The sequence below is a fragment of the Athene noctua genome, chromosome 4, assembly GCF_965140245.1.
Source record: "Athene noctua chromosome 4, bAthNoc1.hap1.1, whole genome shotgun sequence".
Lineage (NCBI taxonomy): Eukaryota > Metazoa > Chordata > Aves > Strigiformes > Strigidae > Athene > Athene noctua.
Genome location: NC_134040.1, coordinates 79,188,228 through 79,211,692, shown reverse-complemented (window position 1 = coordinate 79,211,692; position 23,465 = coordinate 79,188,228). Strand labels below are relative to the sequence as shown.

General features: G+C 41.6%; 1 protein-coding gene across 4 annotated transcripts in view; it reads right to left on the bottom strand.

The window, feature by feature from the left end:
- Positions 1 to 23,465, bottom strand: part of STOX2 (storkhead box 2) — a 150,406-nt gene that overhangs the window by 19,381 nt on the left and 107,560 nt on the right. For 2 of the 4 annotated variants that reach the window (XM_074905806.1, XM_074905807.1), the window contains exon 2: positions 378 to 530. In XM_074905806.1, coding sequence (XP_074761907.1) covers positions 378 to 530 — 153 coding nt within the window. Of the gene's footprint in view, positions 1 to 377; positions 531 to 7,174; positions 7,272 to 7,961; positions 8,001 to 23,465 lie in introns of those variants that run through there. The other 2 variants (XM_074905809.1, XM_074905808.1) reach the window with 2 other exon arrangements.

The window sequence follows — 23,465 nt, the reverse complement described above, 5'->3', positions numbered from 1 at the left end:
ACCAGTCTGAAAAAAGAAACAAGCCAATAAAGTTTAGTACCTCAAGTAATTTTTAATATCTACATAAAGTCAGGAATTAACCCTCAAACATGTATCTCACATGAATGGCCCTGTTAAAGATAACTAAGTTCTCTCTATGTTTAAGAACAAAGAAAAGGTTAGATTAGAATCCTCCTTTTACTTTTGGGTAGTATCTCAGGACTAATCAATATTCCCATGCAGAAAAGTGAAGAAAAACAGACTACTGAACACCAAAACTCCCTCTTTTAATGAAGCCAAAAGAATAAGCAACCTTTTGGGTAGGAATTGGGAATTCTTTAACTGCCCTTTTACAGACACGCACCCACCTGACCAATGACTCATTAATGTCCAGTTACCTGGGAAGCAGGTTGTTAGGTGCTCCATTAGTGCTTCTTGTGTGACTTGTTTTCGGGCAGAGTTCATTGCTGAGATGGCCAGGCAAAGGATTTCACCAAGTGGAATAAACTGTGACTGACTGATGGGAGACATGCTGATGGGTGATACATCACCTATAAAAAGACAACAGATGTGCAATGAAGCATTTTGTTTAAAAATCTGCTCAGAGAACAACAATGCAGAGATACAATCAGAGAAGATACACACAGGTCAGCTCTGTAGTCTTTGTACTAGGCTGGGAATAAGAGTCTTACAATGGAGAACCATCCCACAGTTTATTTCAAAACTTAGACATGGTGAGCTTTAGAAAATGGGAGATAACACACTGTGCAGACATAGCTTCTCAAAGGGTGCAATAGACAAATTCAGGAAAATGCCAACAAATTAGCACTTACAGTTGCAAAACCTTTTGCTTGAATATCCTACTAGGTAACTGTGCAAACAAAACAGGAGCACGTACTTCTCTGGACATAAAAAGCGAGATTACATTCCCCTTTCAAAGGCTAGTGGTTATGGATCACCCACCATTTCCACTTGATAGAGTATATTTTCTCAATAGTAACAAAGATCAGAAAAAAAACGTTGCCAAGTTAATGAATAACATTTTCACTCTGCTGATAAAGTGCAGAACACTCTTTAGAGGCACAAAAGCATCAAACACCTTAAGACTGATACCCTCAGTAAATCTCTCCTCCATCTACATGTCAAATTGTAGAGACTACGTATTTATTAGAAGTTTTAACAGTTCCAGGATGGCTTGAAGATTAACTGTTACAACTTTTCTCGTTTTGTCTGTAAAATAATTCATTAACCCATACTTTAAAAAATCATTGAAAGATCTTAAAAACTAAAGTTATAGGAGAACTTACAATTTGATAATACAAGCATGACTACACAAATACACATATATATGTGCATTTTAATATACCTTATATAAATACAGCAATGCTTTTAGATTCTGCTCTGTACCTCCTCTTGAAGTGGTAACAGTCCCCCAATGATCTCAAGTAGAGGGAAGCAGCAGGCTAAAAAATTTCTTTTGCCAGTGGAGAAGGAATAATAAAAAAGTAACAGACAGAACAAGGGGTGCTTGACTACGAATCCTCTTCTGGCCACAGATCAGTCAATAGCCAGGGATTAAATTTTACCTAAGTGGCTTTGAAATCTCAGGAAAATCACCCTGTTTCTGTTGCCACAGAGCAATACCTTGTGATCAATTCAGGAATCAAATTACTGGAAATTAATTCAAATTCAAACTTTCCTCCACAATTTAGAGAATCTAATATTTGCTCTATTAATTCTATATTCCTATTACATTACTAAACAGGAACAGCAGTTTCTAAAACTGATTATCAAAATGCATTTCATCTTGCATTATACTTAGCACTTTAGAAAAAAAAAATTGGAGGAAGTAGCAAATCGCATAACTGCTTCAGTGAGATTTATGAGCAATATTTTTCAATACACCAGCTGTACCATCTAATGTACAACAGTGATACACATTACCCACACCACAATGATTTAAAATACACATTTGTGCTATGTGGTCTCCTGTTTGCTTCTGCTTCATCAGGCCTGACCATATCAGTGCTGCAATCCCAACACAGAAGCATCTCTCCAGCTTCACAGTGCACCCCAAGATCCTCCTCACTGCTATCTCACCACAGAATGATGACCTCAAAATATAACCTTTTCTGGACATTTCTTATTCATATTCACCTGAAAAATTCCTGCCACATGCTTTACAGACAATGGTAATCAAAAAGATCATAGGCAGCTTATAGGGAAACATCAGAGATACACTTTCACATGACTTGGGAGCAAACACCATTTGTCCCCTCATCATTTGAGAATGGATAAAGAACATCACAGTTATTATATTACTATTTACTAATTATACCTGCTATCATCTTAAACTTGTTCATTGATGGATCTTTGTAATCAGCCAGACACTCAAGTTTACCAACTTTGATCACCAGTCACCATGCACTTTGTATAGGAGATCAGTTGCTTTAGTGATTAGTTTCCTGACTAAAAAGCATCAGAATTATGATAAGAATTATGCAGATTTAGCTAAGCAATTTAAGAACTTGATGTCTTTTACACAGAGATGATCTGTGTCATGGGTATCCTTGTGAGCATACTACTCAATTCAGTTCACTGCGATGTCATATGGATGAGCATATATTGCTCTCAGTTGAGGATTAACCCTATCAGGTTCACTGGGCACTTAAATGGGCTCCCTGGGTAGCTTTAGGGGCATCCAGGTGAAAGAGAAGTAACTTCCTGAATTGTTTTATTTGGATCATCAAAGACCTGGCAACTTCTTAAATCAAAGCACCATGGCAAGAGTGTACCTGTACCTACTCCCAGCCACATGCTCACGCTGCCACCTACACTGGCACCAGGATGGCAGAGCAGGAGGAAGACCTCTTTCTTTTCCTTACACGTGGAAGAATGATATTTAGGATGTAAGGAATGGGCCTTAATACCATAATCAGCTTCCTGAGTGGGAAAGGGACTCGTGGAGATGAAACCCAGCAAGTGCTGCTAGTTTAATGCAGGTTTGCTCTGCAGCCTCCCAGCTGCCCCCTGAAGGAGGCCTGGGCAAGAACCCAAACCAGTTACTCTGCTCACCCCCAGGAGCAGCCCATCCCTCTCCCCTGGCTGACAAGAGCTGTGGAGATCCACCTCTGGGATGACTCCCAGTCACGACTTGTTAAAATTGGCTAAGTACAAGTTAAGAAATAATAAAATTTACCTGGATTTTAGTAATCTTTCACTTTGCACAATCATTCCTTTCAAAGCAGGCCTCCAGCATGGAATTGCTTTTCTAGGTTAGTGTGCAGAAACCATTTAGTCTGCACAATTGACCCCTGCCAGTTGGGCTCCTGTCAACAGGAACAAGCCAAGACTTTCCACTGAAATACTAACTATACTTCCCATAACTTACCATTATAAAACATGCAGTATCAGTTCCTTAATGTTAACACAATCTCTAGTGAAGCATGCTATAGCTAGTATATGCCAGGGTAACATACATCCTGCTTGCAAATATTTGAGAGCTTAACAACCATTTAATTAACTATAAATAAGACTATAATTGCTCATAAAATCATAATTTAAATGGCTTTAAATGCAGTAGAAATGGCCAACAAATACTGGTTTATGAGAAGAGTCTGTCTTTCTGTTTTGTAAGGGACTACTGACAGTCGAGCCTTACTCTTACCACTGAGTGCCTTTCAACCTTCTTCATTATGACAAGGGAACTCTTGTTTCACCTCTGTTGTGCCAGAATTACCTCCATAGCTTGTCCATAACTATCTGCTGAAGATAATTAGTGGGTCTTGGTTTAAAAAAGCTCCCACATCTGTAAAATTTTCAGCAGACCTAGTGATGGAAAGCCAAATTCCCCTCACTCAGGGAGGCTCTAATTTGCCAAGTTTTATCTTAACTACCCTGTGGCTCTGGGAAATTACAAGCACTCTGTGGTTATAGTTAAGTGAACAAACTTATTTGATGCACAACAACAGAATATATTTTGCGTCTACAAATTAACATATTAACATCAATTATGTGCATAAATACTGCTTAGCCTGTTGAACAGAAGGTTTACTACAACTTCTTTAGGAAAGATCTGCTTAAAAAAATCAAATATGCTTTTCCTAATTTTTTTTTTTTGAAGACCACATCACTTACATAAAACATCTAGCATATGGCTCCTGTTAGCTCTGACTGATGCTTGTCTCAAGCAGCTTTCTTTTGAAATCAAATTACTATCCTTGATTTTCATATGTTTATGTTCCCAATTAAATGAAAACTGGAGCTCAGAAAGCAGTTTTCACCAGCTGACTGCATGTTTTGTTTAAATATGATATATTTTTTTAATTTTACATATATTTATTTTATATATAGTTTTAGCTCTGTTTCTGCAATGTCTTTCCAAACTTTTCTCTAAAGAATTTTTAAAAACCAACATTTTCTAGACTTCTTGTTTTAAGTGGCACTTAATTTTCAAAAATGTCTAAGTACATAAGAAATAATTAATGGGATTTGTCCTCATTTATGCCTTAGGGATTTTTAGCACTACCCTGTGGGGAAAAAATAATTATTGTTACTTAGAACAAAAGATTATGTAGCACATATAATAAACACTTAGCTTAGCTCTTACATAGCACATTTCTTCACTGAATTTCAAAACACTGTGAAAAACTGGGTACCCATAACTATCCTTAACATATAGATGAGAAAGTGATGGTCTGTAACAGAGCTGGAAATGAAAACTCACAAATTCTGAACCCATACCAGCCGGAACCTTTCCTGTGTCAGTTTATCTAGTGTCTCTGTGCTCTGAAAGTCCGGGTACCACCACCTTGGGATAAAATGTGGTAGACTATATTCTGCACCATGTATCAGCAATTAAACTATCAACTACATACTGATGACAGAATTTTTATTAGTGATTCTGCTGCTGGAAAAAAAGTGACCTGGAAGTCAAACTCCCCGCCTCATGAAGTTTGCAAGAAGATTGAAAAATCACCTCTTGACTTATAAATGGAACCAATTCAGTAAAGTCATTGTGAAGGAAAATTAAGGACATTACAGTGCAAAGCCACACTATAGTAGAATTTATACACACAATCTCCCTGAAATGGGGAAGAGACCCTCTGATTACTCTCTGTATCCTGTAAAATATAAGAAGCCAAAGCCCAGTTTCTCTTCTCCATTCAGCCTCTCAAAGCCTTTTTAACCTTTTGTTTCTGACAGATCAAGGCAAACTTTAAACATGATTTTTAGTCTTGTTTCCACAGGAAATTACGCTTGCACAATCACATTCTGTGTGCATGTATATGCCACACAGGTCAAGCCTCAATAGACCACAGAGATTCTAAAATGGGTGTTTGCTATGTATGCTCCATCTGCACAGAGCTTCAGGCATAGCCACCTCCCTCTAGACAGGAGAGAATCCGGTCAAAAGACACCTGTCAAGGGAAATCTGACTTCACTACTTTTACTGCTTACAGAACTATGCTATTAACCAGAAAACATCAAACTAGAGTACGGTAACTTCACAGCACCTCATGATTATTTATAGTGGTGGTTGCAAGAGAAATCCCCTACAAAAAATTTCTTGCCAACAGCCTCTTCTGGTCAACACTCACCTAATGATTTCCCTCAGGGAAGAACTACAGAAAGGTCCTTTTCAAACAGAAGGTAGATAACAAAACCAAAACTACTGGTAACGGGCAAAAAGAAGGCTCTTCAGTCTATAATATTATCACTTTTTTTCCAAGAAAACTGTAAATGAAAGGCCTCTTCTAGAAAAAGCACATTTTCAGATTTACTTAAAGAAGGAACAGATGCTGAAGAAGTTACAGGTCCAGCCTGAGTTGCACATTACTCCTTTTCCCCAAAACCCCAATGTGACTGAATCACTCTAATTATAGAATACTTACATAGGTGTAGCAACAAAACCCATCTCATGTGAACTCACAACAATGATATATAATTGCCATTTTAAGCCAGATGTTTCCATCTAATTAAACAACAAGAGGGAACAGGAAGAATATGCAGATTTCTGTTGTATTACCCAGATTACTCTGAAATACCTTGAATCTGCACTAGCACACTAACACAGAAAAGAACACATTTTACCAGCAAAATCTGAAATAAACTGGAAGGTGTGTTGCTTGCACTGTTCTCAGCCACAGCTAAATCATCTTTTTAAACCACATTTCCTGGAATATTTTATGAACAAAGCTGCAGGTTGTGTTTACTAGACAGTTACACATACCAGAGGACTGTTAACAATAAGAAAAAAATACATTAAAGATTTGTCCATTTATTCCTGTTTAAGAGCAGCTTAAACAAAGGTTTGACAAATGCAGTAACACACATTCGCTAACCAGCAAGCTCCTTCTGCACCTCTGCAGGCACACCAGAACATACCTTCCCTTGCAGACACAGATCATGAACACTTCAAGAACGTGATCTGGCAAAATGACCACTCTGATTCTAACCAGCCTGAATAAAAACCAGCAACCTTAATAAAAAACAACCACATGACAAACGCTTGCCTCTAAACAAAGTTCTAATCCCTTGCCAGTTACTAACTTCAACCATGTAAACGGACCTTTTTAATCGTTCGGACCCAGCTAAAATCATGATCTCCAGATTCACCAAGTGGCAGTGACTTTCAGAAACAGGTGCTAAATTGCCCAGTCAGCAGACTTGTCTTACATGCATTCATCCTGTGTATTTCCTGTGATTTAAATTTCCTTTTCTTTGTTCATGTCCTGTGGCCAGCTGCCTCCTGATCCAAAGTGATATCCCAGCACATGCTGCAACTATGATCGTAAAGTTTCTGCTGGAGCACGGAACTTTCCCAGAGGATTCAGTTGAGATTTTGGTGGCGTTGCTTATCCTGGAAAGGAGGGTGGGACTGTGTTTTTTTAATATATTGTGTGCTTTAGAATGTATTTCCTCAAACAGTATTTCTCAAATGCATCTTTAATAAATATCCATGTCTATATTCCTGGCACACAATATGTTAAAAAAGGGGGACTTACCTGAACCCTTATGGTTTGGTTCCATGCTCCAGTACAGTATCCAGAGTAGCTGTGATGTAACAACAATGTGCATACTGGGGCTTTATATCACTGTGGAAGTTGGCTGGCTGCAGCATAGGTCAGTGCCACAGGTCCTGAAAGAAGAAAAACAAAGCATGCTTTTAGGCAGTAATATGCTGAACACCCACCTCTTAAAGCAGGAAATCAGGGATTCCAGAAAATAAAAAATAATGCATTATCTATGCAGGTTCACTGAAAGGAATGCTATTTCACACAATTCTCACATAAACACAAGAAATAAATGGTTAAGAAATGACAGGGGAGGTGGAGGTAGAGAATCTAAAAGGGACTACAAATAGAACTCCCACACAGTGTTTTGAAAACATCTCTCTCCTTTTGCCCTACTTCCACGGAACGGTTGGAATCACGTTCTGACACCACCCCCTGTTCGGAAGGCACTCACAGTCTTCGCAAAGCACCTCTCCACTGCAGTGCCTCAGGATTCTGCAGTGTCACTCCTCTTCTCCCTGGCTCTCTGCAAAGTGAAGTCATAGGAATGGATCAGCCAACCTGACTTCTCACTACCCTGCCCAGAATCCTTTGTGAACTGAAATGAGTCATCGCTCTGAAAAAATCCACCGCGCAATGTTCCAGGTTTCTCCCTCCGTCTGCACTGGCTTCTTTGTCTTTGAAACGAAGTGCCTCTGCTTCTGGAACGATGCCCAGCTGCATTGTACAGGATAACAAGCCAGCCTCCTCATTAAGTGGACAAGAAAGCTATTTACATGCATTAGCAAAGACAAGTTAAAGCTTTAACCCTCTAGTCAAGACAAAAAAATTACCCCTAATGTATCTTCCTGATGTAATACACAACCTCCAATACACAAAACCCCAAACGCACAGACATAGGTGCACACACACACTTACACAGAGCAATATTTTCTTATATTATTCACTATTCACCATGACACTTACCAGTTTTTATTCTTTTGATTAATAAGAAAGATTTATTGTCCTTTGTCAGTCCTGAAGAATGCTGCAGACCTGCATGTAACAAACAGCTCTGCTGTACACTGGATCAAAGTTGTGCTGCTGCAAACTGTTTATCAAAAAATTAGCAGCAGTGGACAAGTTCTTGCAAGCTCATTTTTCATTCACCATTTGGGCTCACAACAAAGTGAGCCCTGAAACCATGCCAGCCAGAAAATGTCAAACTGCTCCAAGTGCAGAGAGCCAGCAGAGCTGCTTCAGCTTCTGCTGCTATTGACAAAGAAGGTAATGCTCAGAACGAGGTCACTGTGTCAGGATCTCACTCCAGTGCTAGGTTTTCCCTTGCTTGGTGAGGATATGCTATGCTAAAGCATCAGGAAAACACAGAAGAAGAGGGAGGAATAGCGTGTGGTGAGAGACAGATGCTGCTGTTTTGGAGAAGCGGTTATTAGCGGTTTGGGGATTTTCTTTTAAGAAGGAAACACTTTAAATTGCCTTTACTGCAAAATAACTATTTCTAGTTGTGATCTAGTCATCAAAATGAGAAGACCAATTTGCAGAAACGGAGGGGCAAACAAAAAAAGGAGGGCAGTCACGAGGCATTTCTTTAAAGGTTCCTGTATCCTAAGCACTCTGCAACAGTTTGGAGCATAATCCATAAAATCCTAAACACAGCACTTTAGGACTCACCGGTGCTGTGCTGGAGCAGCCGGTTCTTTTAGATTCTCCCCTAAATGAACACACAGGTGTTCAGAACTAAATGAAATACAAAGGTCACCACCTCCCTATACTGCAAGCCCATGTCTTACAACTACCCTGGCAGTGAAAGAGCCAAACCCAGCCTAAAACAGGTCTATGTAAGTGTTTCAAGAGGACAAGTAAATAGCTGTGTTACACAACTAACAAACATCACTTTTGTTTACAGGCCTGTGGCGATTGTTACGCTTGTAAATTAGCCTGTTTATAATATGGCTTTGTTGCATAAGGTAAGCTGGGTGCTTTGCTACACCCACAGTTACACAGTAGCCAAGATGTTAACATTAAAAGCTGGGCTTTTGCTATACACGCAGTCATCAATTTCTGTGTTCCCTGAAAGGCCTCATTCCAGGAAATCTTCCTGCAACGTTACAGGAGTTTTGCCTTCCCTGGGGCTGCAGGATCAGCCACAAAGCCTCTAATGAATCCAACTTGGCATGTGCAGTGTTTGGGTCCCCCAGGATCATCCTGCGGAAACTCTTGTTGTTTGTCTGCTAAGCCCACACCCACTTTACAGCAACGAAACTAATTCCAAGAAGAAAAATTTCTGTGGACTTAAAAGTGAGTTACAACAAGCACCTACTGAAAGAAAAAAATGAGCACTCCGATCTCCTTTACCTTTCCACCAGACAACATACATGCAAAGCTAAATGGCTGGGCTTCTGCATGCCGTGCTGTTTCACACACATGCACAAGTTCTTGCAACAGTACTCATGCTACTGGCATCAAAGTTAAAATACTGGCAGAAGGCAGATGCAGGTAATTTTCAATCCTTGGAGAAACAAAGAGAGGGGTTAGTAAAACTGCCACCTTAGACTTCCACGGGTCTAACTTTGACCTGTTCAAAAGACTGATTACCAAAATCCCTTGGGAGGCCACCCTGAAGGAAATGGGAGTCCAGGAAGGCTGGTCATACTTCAAGAGAGAAGTCTTGAAGGCACAGGAGCAGGCTGTTCCCGTGTGCCAGAAAACAAGCAGGCGGGGAAGGAGACCGGCCTGGCTAAACAGGGACCTTTGGCTGGATCTCAAGAACAAAAGGAGAATCTATTGCCTTTGGAAGAGGGGGCAGGTCTGTCATGAAGACTATGAAGATGTAGTGAAGCTGTGCAGGGAGAACATTAGGAGAGGCAAAGCGCAGCTAGAGCTTAACTTGGCTACAGCTGTTAAGGATAATAAAAAATGTTTCTATAAATTCGTTAACAGCAAAAGGAGGATTAGAGAAAATCTCCCTCCCTTACTGGATGCAGGGGTAAACATGGTAACTAAGGATGAGGAAAAGGCTGAGGTGCTCAACGCCTCTTTGCCTCAGTCTTTAGCAGTGGAACTGGCTGTTCCCTGGACACCCAGCCTCAGGAGCTGGGAGATGGGGAGGGGAAGCAGACTGGGGGCAGCACAGTTGAAGAGGAGGTGGTCAGAGACCTGCTGCACCACTTGGATGCACACAAGTCTGTGGGACGGGATGGGTTACACCCAAGGGTGCTGAGGGAGTTGGCAGATGTGCTCGCCCAGCCACTGTCCATGATTTACCTGAAGTCATGGCTAACTGGGGAGGCCCCATTGGAGTGTGTCCAGAGAAGGGCAACAGAGCTGGTGCAGGGTCTGGAGCACAGGTTGTACGAGGAGCGGCTGAGAGAACTGGGGGAGTTCAGTCTGCGGGAGACTGAGGGGAGACCTCATTGCCCTCTACAGCTGCCTGAAAGGAGGTTGCAGAGGGATGGGGATGAGTCTCTTTAACCAAGTAGTAAGCGATAGGACAAGAGGCAATGGCCTCAAATTATGCCAGGGAAGGTTTAGACTGGATATTAGGAAGCATTTCTTTACAGAACGGGTTGTTAGGCGTTGGAATGGGCTGCCCAGGGAGGTGGTGGAGTCCCCATCCCTGGAGGTGTTTAAGAGTCGGGTCGACATAGCGCTGAGGGATCTGGTGTAGTTGGGAACTGTCAGTGTTAGGTTAATGGTTGGACTGGATGATATTCAAGGTCTTTTCCAACCTAGATAATTCTGTGATTCTGTGAATGGAGGGTGGCAAATGTGACACCCATCTACAAGAGAGGCAGAAAGGAGGATCCAGGAAACTATAGACCTGTCAGTCTGACCTCAGTGCCAGGGAAGGTCATGGAGCAGGTCATCTCGGGTACCTTTAGAAGTCATATAATGGACAGCCAGGGGATCAGGCCCAGTCAGCATGGGTGTATGAAAGACAGGTCCTGTGTGACAAACCTGATCTCCTTCTACAACAGGGTGATCTGCTTATTGGATGAGGGAAAGGCTGTGGATGTTGTTTACCTTGACTTCAGTAAGGCCTTTGACACCGTTTCCCACAGCATTCTCCTGGTAAAACTGGCCGCTCATGGCTTGGATGGGCACACGCTTTGCTGGGTAAAAAACTGGCCGGATGGCCGAGCCCAAAGAGTTGTGGTGAACAGAGTTAAATCCATTTGGCAGTCAGTCACGAGTGGTGTGACTCATGACCTAGATGATTCTGTGATTCTGTAATACCACAACTCAAATACCCTTTTCTCTTTAATTTCTCTAGCACTTGGAACCCTAATTATATACTCAGGACCAGCCTGGCTACTCTGAACAGATTAATACAACGGCAAACTCTTTGAGTGAGACAATTCCTCTTGCACGTGTGACACCCTGCAGGCACCTAGAATGCACTGAGCATGCATGTGCACATATATCTCATGTGCACACTCACGCAGACATGCCGTTACTCAAATTCATCAGTACCATCACAGTCCTTTAATCAGTATTAAGAACACCAGGAAGTGCCTGACACCTCAAGCATAGCAGAGAGCAACAGTGAGAGACCAGCAGCAAGGAAAATGTACATCAGAATGTTTAGATGAGCTGAAGTGGATGCATACACCAGTGCCGCCATCATCAGTGATGTTACTGCAGCTTGACCTCACAGGAGGCAGACCTAGCCAAAATAACACATGCACTTCCCAGCCAAGGCAGCTACTCCGTTCCTCCTCCCACATCTCCTCCCCAGCACATGACAGAAGTTGGTACTGAAACAAAAGCTGCCTTACTGACAGTGTACAGCATGAATACACCATATACTTCTCTCCGTATAATTCCATGCATGCACATGCATCTGAATAGACCAGTAGAGAATACAGCATAGCCTGAGATCGATCTCCATCATACACTGAGAAAGCAGATGATGTAAAGATCCCATTTTCTTCCTTTGCACATGCACTGTGTTGAACACAGGCTCCTTGTCAAACTCCACATTAGCCTGCATACATCCTTGAGCCCTCCTCCAAGTCAGGGCCTGGGATTCCCTCCCTTTGCCACAGCCTTTCCACCATCACTAGAGTGAAACTCAAGAGGAGAAAAAGAATCTGAAAGGCAGGAGGTGGGGGACAGAGAGCAAAAAAGGTTTAAAAAAAACCCCATTGCTAAAAGATGCCAAGAAGGTTATCAAGAGCATGAGAAAATTCAGAATAGCCTGTACCAGTTTCAGTGGATCCTAAATTTCAGAGGCTAAAGTCAGCCATCAGCACTCGGCATTCAGAGTCTGTAGCTGCAGAGACTATGGTCATCTACCATTATTATTACTTCTACGAGAACCAACTTCATAAAGCAGGAGACACCAAAACACCAGGCTGGGAACACAACCTGTGGCCCCAGAAGAAACCAGACTAAGAAACATCAGAAAGATACAAACTTACATTTATATTTCTTCAGGAAATCTCTTCATACTAAAAAATTTGACATATTAGTGCTCCACTAATAACAACTTACTTGCAGTATGCTAATAAGTTCCACTTGGCTTACCTGAACAAATCTCCTGGTTCTTTAAGAAATCACTTAGGAAAACACAAGAGGGACCATGAGCAGGGTATTAAATTCAGCAATATCCCAACAAGCAATGCCCATCTGTTTTCATGCTAATGTTTTCTAGGAACTTAAATACTCTTTTTTTTTTTCCCCCCAAACCGCTTACACCCCAATTTATTTGCAGAGAACATACCTCCCCTTCTTCAGATCTCATTTCACTGGATTTGAAAAAAATCATGCTCTTTTCATGTTCTTTTATATGTCTGTCCCTCCTGTCCCTTTAATCTTTATAGAGGAGTCTTCAACATTTACTCTAACTTACATTAAAAGCAATACCCAGAATTCTGCACCATATTCTAGTGCTCCAGCTAATCTCTCATCTGCATCAGGTACAAAAAATTGAAATTTCCATATTTTTAGTGGAAATACCCTGCCCTATATACAGTAAGAATGAAATCTACTTTTTTTTCACAGCTGTGCTACATTGGTGGTTCACTGTCACCCCACAACTGAACAACTGAGGTCTCTTTTTTATGCTGGCTGCAACTAATGAGTTTGAAGCAAATATTCGTGGGTTTGACTCCCAAGACCATGATCTTGACCATGATACTAACAGCTCACTCTGTGGATATGATTAAGGATCTCTGACCACCCAATTCTTATTTGTTATCTATTTTTTAAGCATCTCCACTGTATCACATGCTAAAAAGTCACAAAAACTAAAATGAAAAACAAACAATACTTTAAATGCAGGAAAGAACCATAACCCCGTGCCACACATGCTAATACAACAACCCAGCAAACTGCATTTGTATGAACCCATCAAGTCTTAACAGGAAAAATAAAGCAACCCACAAAACTCACTCCCCTCAAAAGCCCAGTAGCTAAAATAATTGTGTTTTAGAATTTGACTACTGAAAGACGGTTCTTAAAGCTATAGCTCACTGGAAAATATGTGATATTTTAAACCACAGAGAAGAATTCTCTAACAGATTTTGTAGCTAGAACCATGGGACAAGAGGGGAGAAGGGTTTGGTTGTTTGGGTTTTGGTGCGTTTTTTTTTCATAGAAAACTGTTACTATTAATTTGATTAACGTTAAAGCTATATTGTCATCGACCACACCACCACTCCACCCCCTCAAAAACAAAGCCTGCCTGTTTTCTGGCAGCAAACATAAATGCAAGGAAAGATAGAAGCATTAAAAAAAAATATATGATACTAGAGGAGATTTGGCAAGAGAGTGCGCACAGGAGAAACAAAAGAAAAAAAACAAACAATGATAAACCTATATGTTTATTTTTAGTGTGGAAATTTTATAAAGGCAGAGAGAAATATTCCTTTACAAACACTCCTGAAAGCACAAAACATGGCTGTTGAAACATAACAATCAGCCTGTCTTAGCCACATGTTCTTCACTATCCTCTTCAGTTTAGCCAGAACACATTTTCAGTGTGGCTGGGGATGCAGCAAATTTTCAGCAAGAGTCTAGTCAGCAGCTAAAATTCTTGAAAGGTGAAGGGATGATTAGCAATAACCCAACAACACAGTGCGCCCTCTCTCATTTATATTGACTGCTGTAACCGTAGAAGGATTTTCAGCCCAAAGCTGATACTGCAGTGGTTACAGCTTTTCAAACAAATAGTGATGACTGGCAGGTAACTTCAAGTTAAAATAAGAACCTGCAACACTGAACACAAGTCCCATGGTACTGCAGCAGCCTTTAACAGCCCAATTTTTCCTGGCTAGGAGAGAACTGATGAAAAGGCCAGGCATGGAATCAATTAAAATAGTGCCGAAGTGGTTTTAAAAAGAAAAGGTTAGACACTCCAAAGACTTAGCAGTTGAAAGTTTACTGGGTCATTTTTTTCCCCTGTGGTGGAAAGCAGAGTTTTCACTATGGCTGAAGTACATTTAAGAAGATGTACTTTAATGCCTATGAAATCAAAATATCTTACACCCTAATACATTAAGTAGCTATACTAGAATATTCTGCCCCCCCATGCTCTATGTGCACGGGGTAAATGCAGTGGCCCATTTCCTGCAGTGACTCAAAATACTTCTAAATTCTGACCTTTGGTCTCCCGTGTGGGGAGATCAGCTGTGAGGATGGGAACATGGAAAATGTCATGGCATAACAGTTAAAAAGCTCATGAAATCTGCTGCATCTCTCATGCTCGTTAAGCATCTTAGAAGAAACATCAGAAAACCAACTGCACACATTGCCACTAGTGTACACTGCATCTTAAAGGGAAATGCCCTTGTTCCAGACAGAAACTGTTGTTCTGAGATCCTCAAGGACTGGCAGGTTTTCAGTTTTTCTCCCCATTAGTATGACTATCAGCAAATGCAGCAAAAACTACCTCCCCAAATAAATGACAGTACCTGGAACCAGGGGTTCCCACAATTCAAAAACTCGCTAGATGAAATGCTTCCTCCTATCCATTTCACATGGGGTTTGCGTCTTAATTTTATTGAGCACTCATTTTATTACAGGAAGCAGTAAACCAAAACCTACAACAGGCATTTTACTGCTATTACAACAGTAACACCTCCCTACCTCCTGCTCTTTTCTTAAGTGAAATTTCAGGAATATCCCTGAAAAATCTCCCTCTACATGAGCCATAAAACCAAACACAGTACCCAGAACAAGGATGAAATTATCAATTGCACAGAGCATATCTCCTAATTTACACAGACATGTTTAGATTTTTAATTACCACCCCCCACCCATCTAACACATTCACCACTGACTCCAGTAATGTGCAGACCATGCCCCTAAAAGAGCATGAAACCTAACATATTTGAGCACCTTCTTTTCAGTGTTCACTGCAATGCCTTACACTACATTGCTGATGTCACCATTTTGCAGAATTGCTCAGCTGTTTTACTCAGCTGTCGCTGGTGTCTTCTGAAGTCCTCCTCAGCAGTCTTAATGAACCTGAACAACTGTGATCTGACAGACAGGGTTACCACTTCATCCTCCCATCCTTCAGATTTCTAATATAGCTATTAAAAATCCAAACATTTGGTATTGATCCCTGCTGCACAGAACACTGCTAATCCTTTCCAGGGACCAGAACTGGTTGGTTTTTTTTTTTTCCTTTGTAATCTAAACAGCTTGACAAGACTTTTCGCTTGGACTTTCACCAATCATTTATAAAGCACTAGAGCATGGAAGAGTCCTTGTGCTCCCCAAGTGTCGCTATGACCCAGTTTTCTGAAAGATGAGAGCACATAAAAATAGTTGTGTCTTTGCCCTCTTATTCAGTATAGAGAGACCTAAACTAGGTTATCAGACTAGATTTCTGAGACAATCTCAGAAGCTATTGCTGATCTCAACTTACATTGAACCTATCCCTCACACAGGGATAATTTCTTGAACAAATTTGGCAAGTAACTACTGGACACATAGAGAAAATCACATACAACAAAATGTTGAGATCAAAGCATAGGGGATGTATATATCCAAGCTCTGAATGACTACTTTTTATGCCACAGCAAGATAATAATTTCTTAACACACATTAAAACAACAACAAAAAGTAATTCATTATCTTGTCATTATGTTGTCATTCCTATTCTGGACTATAAGAAAGAAGAGCTTACAGTCACTGCCATATTCTTTCAGCAAGCTACTCCCACAGACAGTACTTTAACTCACCAGACCTTATGGGCCCAGGGGCACGACTCCCATTTAAAAGGATAAAAAGTGTCTGTCAGAGCCAGAGCTTGACATGGCTCTCTGCTTCAAAAGCATTTCTGATCATCAGTAAACACTTCATTGCATATGGTGAAGGGCATGGTGCATGCCCCTCTCCTTACCTGGCCACACACTTTGGGAGGCTGGAACTGCTGTGCAGACCAGTCCTTGGAAATGCCTACTGGGGATGCAAATAGCCCTAAGAGCATTTTTTGAAACCTCTGCTTTTCCTCCTGCCTGTTTGGTAGCTACAAGTTTTAGTCTTAAAGAGCTGATAGAAGGACTACTTAAGGAAAAACCTAGGCTATAAAGACTGAATTAGCAGCAGCAGAAAATTGGCAAGGAAACCAAGAAACAACGTAAGAAAGAAAAAACACAGGAAAATTAAAAAGGAAATGTTAAGGAAGAGATTATTTTTGTTTGATTCCCAAAGCAGTCGATGCAGCATATGTGATGCTAATGATGAAAGAAGACTTGTTAAAAGAATCCAAATGCTTAGAGGGGCTGAACGGAAGCAGGACTAATAACCAAATGATAAATAAAATTAGTACCTCCAGCTGTAGGATGGCTGGGAAAATACAGGGTCTACAGGGTTGCTGAAATAAGCAAAGTGGGAATGCCTTCGTGTATCAGTGAAGAAAGAAGTGAACAAAAGGACAGTTGTTTTGTGAAGGCCAATCTGCATGTGCTCTGCATCCACTTGGTGCTTGCCTTTGTTTTGTTTTCTAGGCTGACCTTCACCCCACACCACACAAAGGATTCAATGAAAGCCTCCGTTCAAAACCTCAGTGAAAAGCTGAAAGAACAAATGTGTCTTGCACTGCAGCCCAAAGCCTGAGCCCAAGTGCCAGTGACCCAGCACCAGGAGCATCCTGAGCAGCTCAGACATGAGCCAGAGGCCCTGGCTCTGGCCGAGGGAACCTGCATCCTGCAGTGGCTTTGAATGAGCCCCCCCAGTTTTTAGAACAGGCAGAACAGCTAAGAAACATTTAGCTTCTTCTCCAAAGGGTTGCTCCTAAGCTTTTATGATGAAAGATCAAAGCCAGGGGAAGGATGGGAGCTTACAGGACAGTAAAAAAAGTTGAGAGTAAATCAGTAGTGTGCATGCTAATAAGGCACACATGCACCATCCCTCCACTGAAGGAGCATGCTAATGGTTTGGGCAGTTTGAACCAAAACATGTGAAAGCAGTTAAGTATGTCATCACCAACACTGTTTTTAGAAGTGTTCTGCTGCTTTATGAGAAGCAGTTAAAAACACACATGAACATGTAGTTTCATAGAAGGAAGGTGTAATAATCCACAAGAACTTGAAAATGCCATGCTGCCCAAAGCGCATCCTGCATATGCATGTGTGGTCTGCAAAGCCTCTACACGAGGCTTGTGATTTTTTTATTTTAATTGTGGTATTTTATTTTAATTCTGGTACTACATTTAACTGAGATATTGCAATGTGGATTTGTTACACAGCATCCAGTTTGGTACCCTCTGTGAACATAATTTGGGGAACATCTGTGTAACAGGGATAAGATGAAAACTGACCTCAGGGCTTTGGTCTAAAAGTAATTTAATGCCAGAATTACCTTGGTGTAATTATACCTATGTAAATCGCCATTCATTCTGGAATCAGATAGGGGTTTTTTTAATGTGACTTAGTTTATACAACTTCCAAAAGTTGTATCAATGGGGGCAGTTGTAAACGCATAATCCTGCTAAGTTCCCATACATGACCTTTCATATCATGTATAAAAAAGTGAAAATTAAAAATGGAATAAACAATAGTAAAAATAAAATACTACTTTTTATTAGCAGCAAGAATGTGTCTTCCTGTTGTTCAATCATATGTTCCTTAGTGTATTCAAAAAGTAAATATTAAAACAAAGGAATTATCCTTTTACTAATATTTTTTCCTCGGTTCCAATAACTTAACTCTTGAAGAGTAGATAACCACTGACATTTAGAGTTGCAAGTACTATTTCTCTAAAAACTTCCTGTTATGGTCAAAGGCAGATATATTAAAGGAGCCAAATTTGGTTCCTATTGCCATATGTTGTTTTTAATAGTCACAGCTTGAGTTTCAAAACTGATGTAGATCTGCACTTCCCTTTATCTCCATTGAGTGCTGCTGTACTCTAAGTACTTCTGAAAATCAGGACAGTTACTTAGGAGACTAATTTTAGGCACTCATTTCTGGAACCTGGCATAAAAGCTCTGACTTGAACATGTGAAAAGAATCCAAACACATAAGCTATTTGGGAACAACTGAAAGTCTTGGACACAATACTTGAAGTTACATATCTCCTTCATACCTCCATTTACAAATAAAAGCCCAGAAGTCTACTTTAGGGCATAAAGATATGAACGCGATTTACGTGTCTTTTGCCTGGCCTCTGACAGATTTGATGCAAGAAATTAGCATTTCCAAGAGAAGTTTTGGGTTTGCAAAATTATACTCTTTATATGAAGAAAAAGTAAAGATGGATACAGAGTAAGGAGTTCTTGGTTTTAGAGAAAATAGTTCTGGTATTCAGAGTAATTTCCTCATGATATTCTCTTGAGACTGAGGATGTAAAAGCCTTGTGTAACTTCCCAGCGACATCTTCCTCCTGATAACATAACTTCTTTCAAGGGCAGGAGTAACCTTGCCAAACATCATCACCACGAATTTTCCCCTCATATGCAGCCTCTGACTGTATCATTCACCACCTACGCAGACAGACATTATGCAAGCCTGTTTGCCACATGCTGCTCCTTAGGAAGTGCTTGCAGAACACCAGAAGTACATAAACTCTCCCCCAGGCCTCCAGAGAGTGGGCCATCTCCTTCAACTACCGATTCCCCCAACAGTGAAGTCACAGCGCTGGCTTTGTGATATCACAGCATTCTCCGTAGCAACAGCCTATGAGGTCACAAATAAAGGATTATCACTTTGCTGCAGGATTAAAGGAACTAAGAAGCTGGTCTGTCAGGAAGATGGATTTTACTTCAAATAATGAGAATTAGGAGAATATTGAAAGTAAACAGGTTGTAAATTGTCTTTGTCTGGTATATACTTATTTTTCAACAGTACTGTAAAATAAGATATTGCTTGCTTTGACAGCTCCCAGGTAAGAGAGTGAACTGCAGGCTGCCTCTTGAGCTATTACATGGGAAATGAATCCTGAAACAACTTCCATATCTCTTGACTCCTCAGTCATTTGATTTTGCAAGTGCAGACAACACTCAGACCACTTTAGCTCATTCACAGGTGTTCAAAGTAGGCAATAAGTTCCAGAAAGTTACCAAAAAAACACAGGAAAGGAGGTCTGGAAACATCTTGCCTTAGCCCACTTTACTGTTAGGCAAAGATTTGTGAAGATGATTCCAAACTGGGAGTCTATGTTCCTAAGAGAGACTGAAAAAAAAAATATGCATTGTAAGTTGTTTAAAATGCAAAAAACAGTGATTATTTAAAACAGTCTTCCCTGCAAAATATACTTCCAGTTACATGAATCTTTACTGCAAACATTACTGTTAGAATAAAACACTTGTACAAATAATTTCATGACACTCTTAGTGGTTCATTTTTTCCAACAGTATTTGGTTTAGTCCCCAATGAATACCCTGTTTAAAAGTTTTGTAAAATACAGAATTCCAGAATCTGTTTGTAACTATTCCAAAACCTTTATCTCCCCACTTCCCCATCATGGAGCAAATAAAAAATAGCACAATCACTCAACAAATGCTTCCTGGCTCCTCAAGAAACCACTGAGGCTTCCATGCAACTATCCAGAGCACAAATTAAAAGTTAATTTGTTTTCAGCTTTTAAAGGGAGTTATAGACCCTCAGAGGAGAGGGGAATGAAAGGAAGGATGATAAGAGGTGAGAACAGACTCACTACATTATTTGCAGAAATCCTATGCCCCAAGCATGCTTGCACATGAAAACACTTCACCCGTATTTTTGAAGGAGTTGCCCACTTTTCCAGATGCCTGGCAACTCAGGCTGCCTGATGTCTGGAAACTAGCTACTGCATGCACATAGGCTCATCTCACATGTGCAGCAGGTCCAACACATCAGGTGTACTGTGCAGGCATAATTTACCTGTCAGGGACTGTCCCAGATTTTAAGACAAAGATCTAAAAAATCCTAAAACAGCCTGGTTTGTAATAAAACCTGAGCTGTGATACAACCATCAAAGCAGTTGTACAGTGTGAGAGCATCTTGCAACTTCAGGAAAATGATGAGTGGCTTACTCCTGGAGCTGGACGGAAAGACTTCGAGTTTTACGAGTGCAGGCATTAATACCAATTTCCATTCCAGGACCGGATGAAAACACTGGACAACTTTGCAGTAGCCTATCAAGACTTCACCTGAAGCCTCACCCATCAGTCTGGAGAGAAATTTAGATCTCAATTTTGCAGTTAGACGACTGTTAAAAAAATGACACATCAAGAAAAAAGTAACAGACTGATGTTTCACAGTGTTTTGACTATGCTTTGAAAGTCTGGAACCTATTTAAAACATTATTTGTTTCTTTGCCCTCCAGCAGTAGCAGTGAAGAATCTCAAAGGAAGTGCGCTTAGGTATAGCAGATTTACTCTCTTTGCCACTAACCTCTACAACGTTCTAGCCCTGTAAACCACGGCCGAATTCAGCCGTGCTGCAAGACACTACCGCCTTCAAACTTACGGTGTACTTAGGCCAGAGTCGGGTTCGACCCGGGCCGTCTCGTTAAACCGGCACTGAAGAGAAACCTCCGGCCTTTACCAGAACGGCAGTTTTCTAGCGGCCCGCCACAGCACAACGCACGCTCAACCGCCAAGACACCCCGTGCTGATCCCGAATACAAAGGGCAAAGCACCATCCACGCTTCCCGGGGCGGAAGCGCAGCCCCGCCGGTACAACCGGCCCTCCCGGGCCCTCCTTCCCTCCCCACCGACACCCGCGTGCCAGCGATGGGGGCGCGCACAGCGGCCACCCACCGCCCCGCGCTGCCGCTGCCGAGGAAGCTTTTATTGTGCAGCAAAGCGGGTAATCGACTCAAACAGAGAAGAAACGCGGCGCGGCCCGGCAGCCTCCCGGCGACGCGGTACCTCACCGGCGGCACCTCCCGGCGGCGCTCAGGCGCGGCCGCCCCGCCCCGCCGCCGTCCCGGCATGCCCCGCGCGGGGGCACGGCCGCCCGTCGCCAAGGCAACGCGTGGCGGCAACGTGAGGGGCTGGTCGCCAGCATCTCCTTTCCCGCATCTTAAAGGAAATCTGGCAACGTTGCAGGGCCCCCAAAAAAAGTCACAAAAGCAGTATACACGCAGTTTGAAGATGCGACACTGCCCCCACCTTTGCACTACATATTTTCAACCAAAGCCGGAGGCGGTGTTTTCCTTCAGCTAAGGCCACCTGCGCCCCTGCCATTTTGGATGCAGGAGCAGCTCCCACGGGACATGCACCTCTGTGTGCTACTGCTGCCTCAGGAACCGCCTGGGTCCCAGCCAGGTGGAGCTCAGAAACAAAAATGGGTTTTGTTGACTGGTTTCCTTGGGCATGGGGTTGTGGAGTTTCTTTGTGTAGTTGTTTGAGGCTGGAGATTTTACATGGTGGTAAAGCAGATTTCCATCCAATTCCCCTATCATCACTCTGAACTCATGAGAAACCTTCCCACCTGAAGCAAGGGCATGGAAAGGGCTTGGTGCTCCAAAAAAGTACAAAACTCCCTTTGCCTCCCCAGGGGAAGTGTGATGGGATGTGTACTGCTGATGCCAGAAGTAAATCTGAACAGTCACCGCTATCAAATCCACCCTCTTCTTCAAAAGGCTAAACCCTTCCAGTGTTTTACGGAACTTTTTAACTCAGCATGACTTCACAACTGATCCAAGGTTTTTGTTGTTTTGTTTTTTTAAAGTTTAAGAAGGTAAAACAAAGGCCCACAGCAAAATACTCCCCTCTGGCTGCTACTGAAGTAGAATCTAAACTTGTACAGAAGCTCAGGCCAATTTTGCACCTTCTTAAAAATAAGTTGTTGCCTCAAAAAGACAACCATAAAGGAAATGTTTTTGCACAAGAAGGGTAGAAAGACCCACTAACTCTATCTTGAATAGAAGCAGGAGGTTCTATGACCCAAACATGCTTTGTAAAGATAGTGACTAGCACACATGCTGAAAACCAAAGCCGTAGAACAAATCAGAAAGCTAAAACAAACCATATTCTCCATCTCTCTTGGTTCTGCTTATTAAATGATATCTGACTATACAGTCTTAAAAAAAATCCAAAACAAAATATCAAAAGCCATCAGGACAATTAGTTTATAAAGGCAAATCACAGAGTAACAACAGGTTCCTGCTGTGGATTCTGAGGATGAATCTGAACTTTGAACATGGGCTGAAGACTTTCGTCACAAATGTAAATGGGCATCTTGTTTTTTAGGGCTGGTGTGTCTCATGGTCCACGGCATCAGCAGCATGTACAGCCTAACCACACCAAGCTGATGAATGTTTAGGAGGAAGCTAAAGCAGTATTTGTGTCACAGTAACACTGTGTTTGGGATGCAGCTGATGCAAGCACTGGTAAGACATGGGAGGTCTACAGCATGCTATGGTCAAGAATCAGCACGATGACCTCATCCTTCTCCAGCGCTCATGCACAAGGGAAGCTGAGATCAGAACAGCAGCCAATTAACCACTGATTCAGCCTGCATTTCAATCTTCTCCCATTTATGAGCTCACTCATCATTTGAATTACTTAAGGAAGCTGCACAAATGCTTTTATTCTAGACTTTGACATGCAGCCCATTACTGGAGCTGGCTAACTTGAAAGAAATGGTAACTTTCTGCTTGAGCAATGGAAAAAAAAAAGATCAAGAAGGTAATGCAGCAGAGTAATACCAATTTTGAAAGGGAACTTCCACCAGTCTAAGCAAGACAGAACTGCTGCATGGCAGCACGTGCTAGGATCTCCATCACCCTGCAACTACACACTGGAAATGCACACACTGTCCACAAGACTACTGGCACAGCCCTTTCATACTAAAAAAATAGCTGAAAAAGTGAAAACAAAAAACAACAAAACAAAACAAACCCAAGCTGCTATACTTTTATACTGCCAGGCAGTATAAAAAAGCAACAGCAGGCAACTCCTATTGACCATGCAACCTCTGGCATACAGAAAACCCCAGGCCAAGGCTCAAAGTAGAAGCTACAAGCCAAGACAGTGCAAAGGTTTTTAAAAAGACATACCACCATATTGTGTCCAAAGCATTTTCC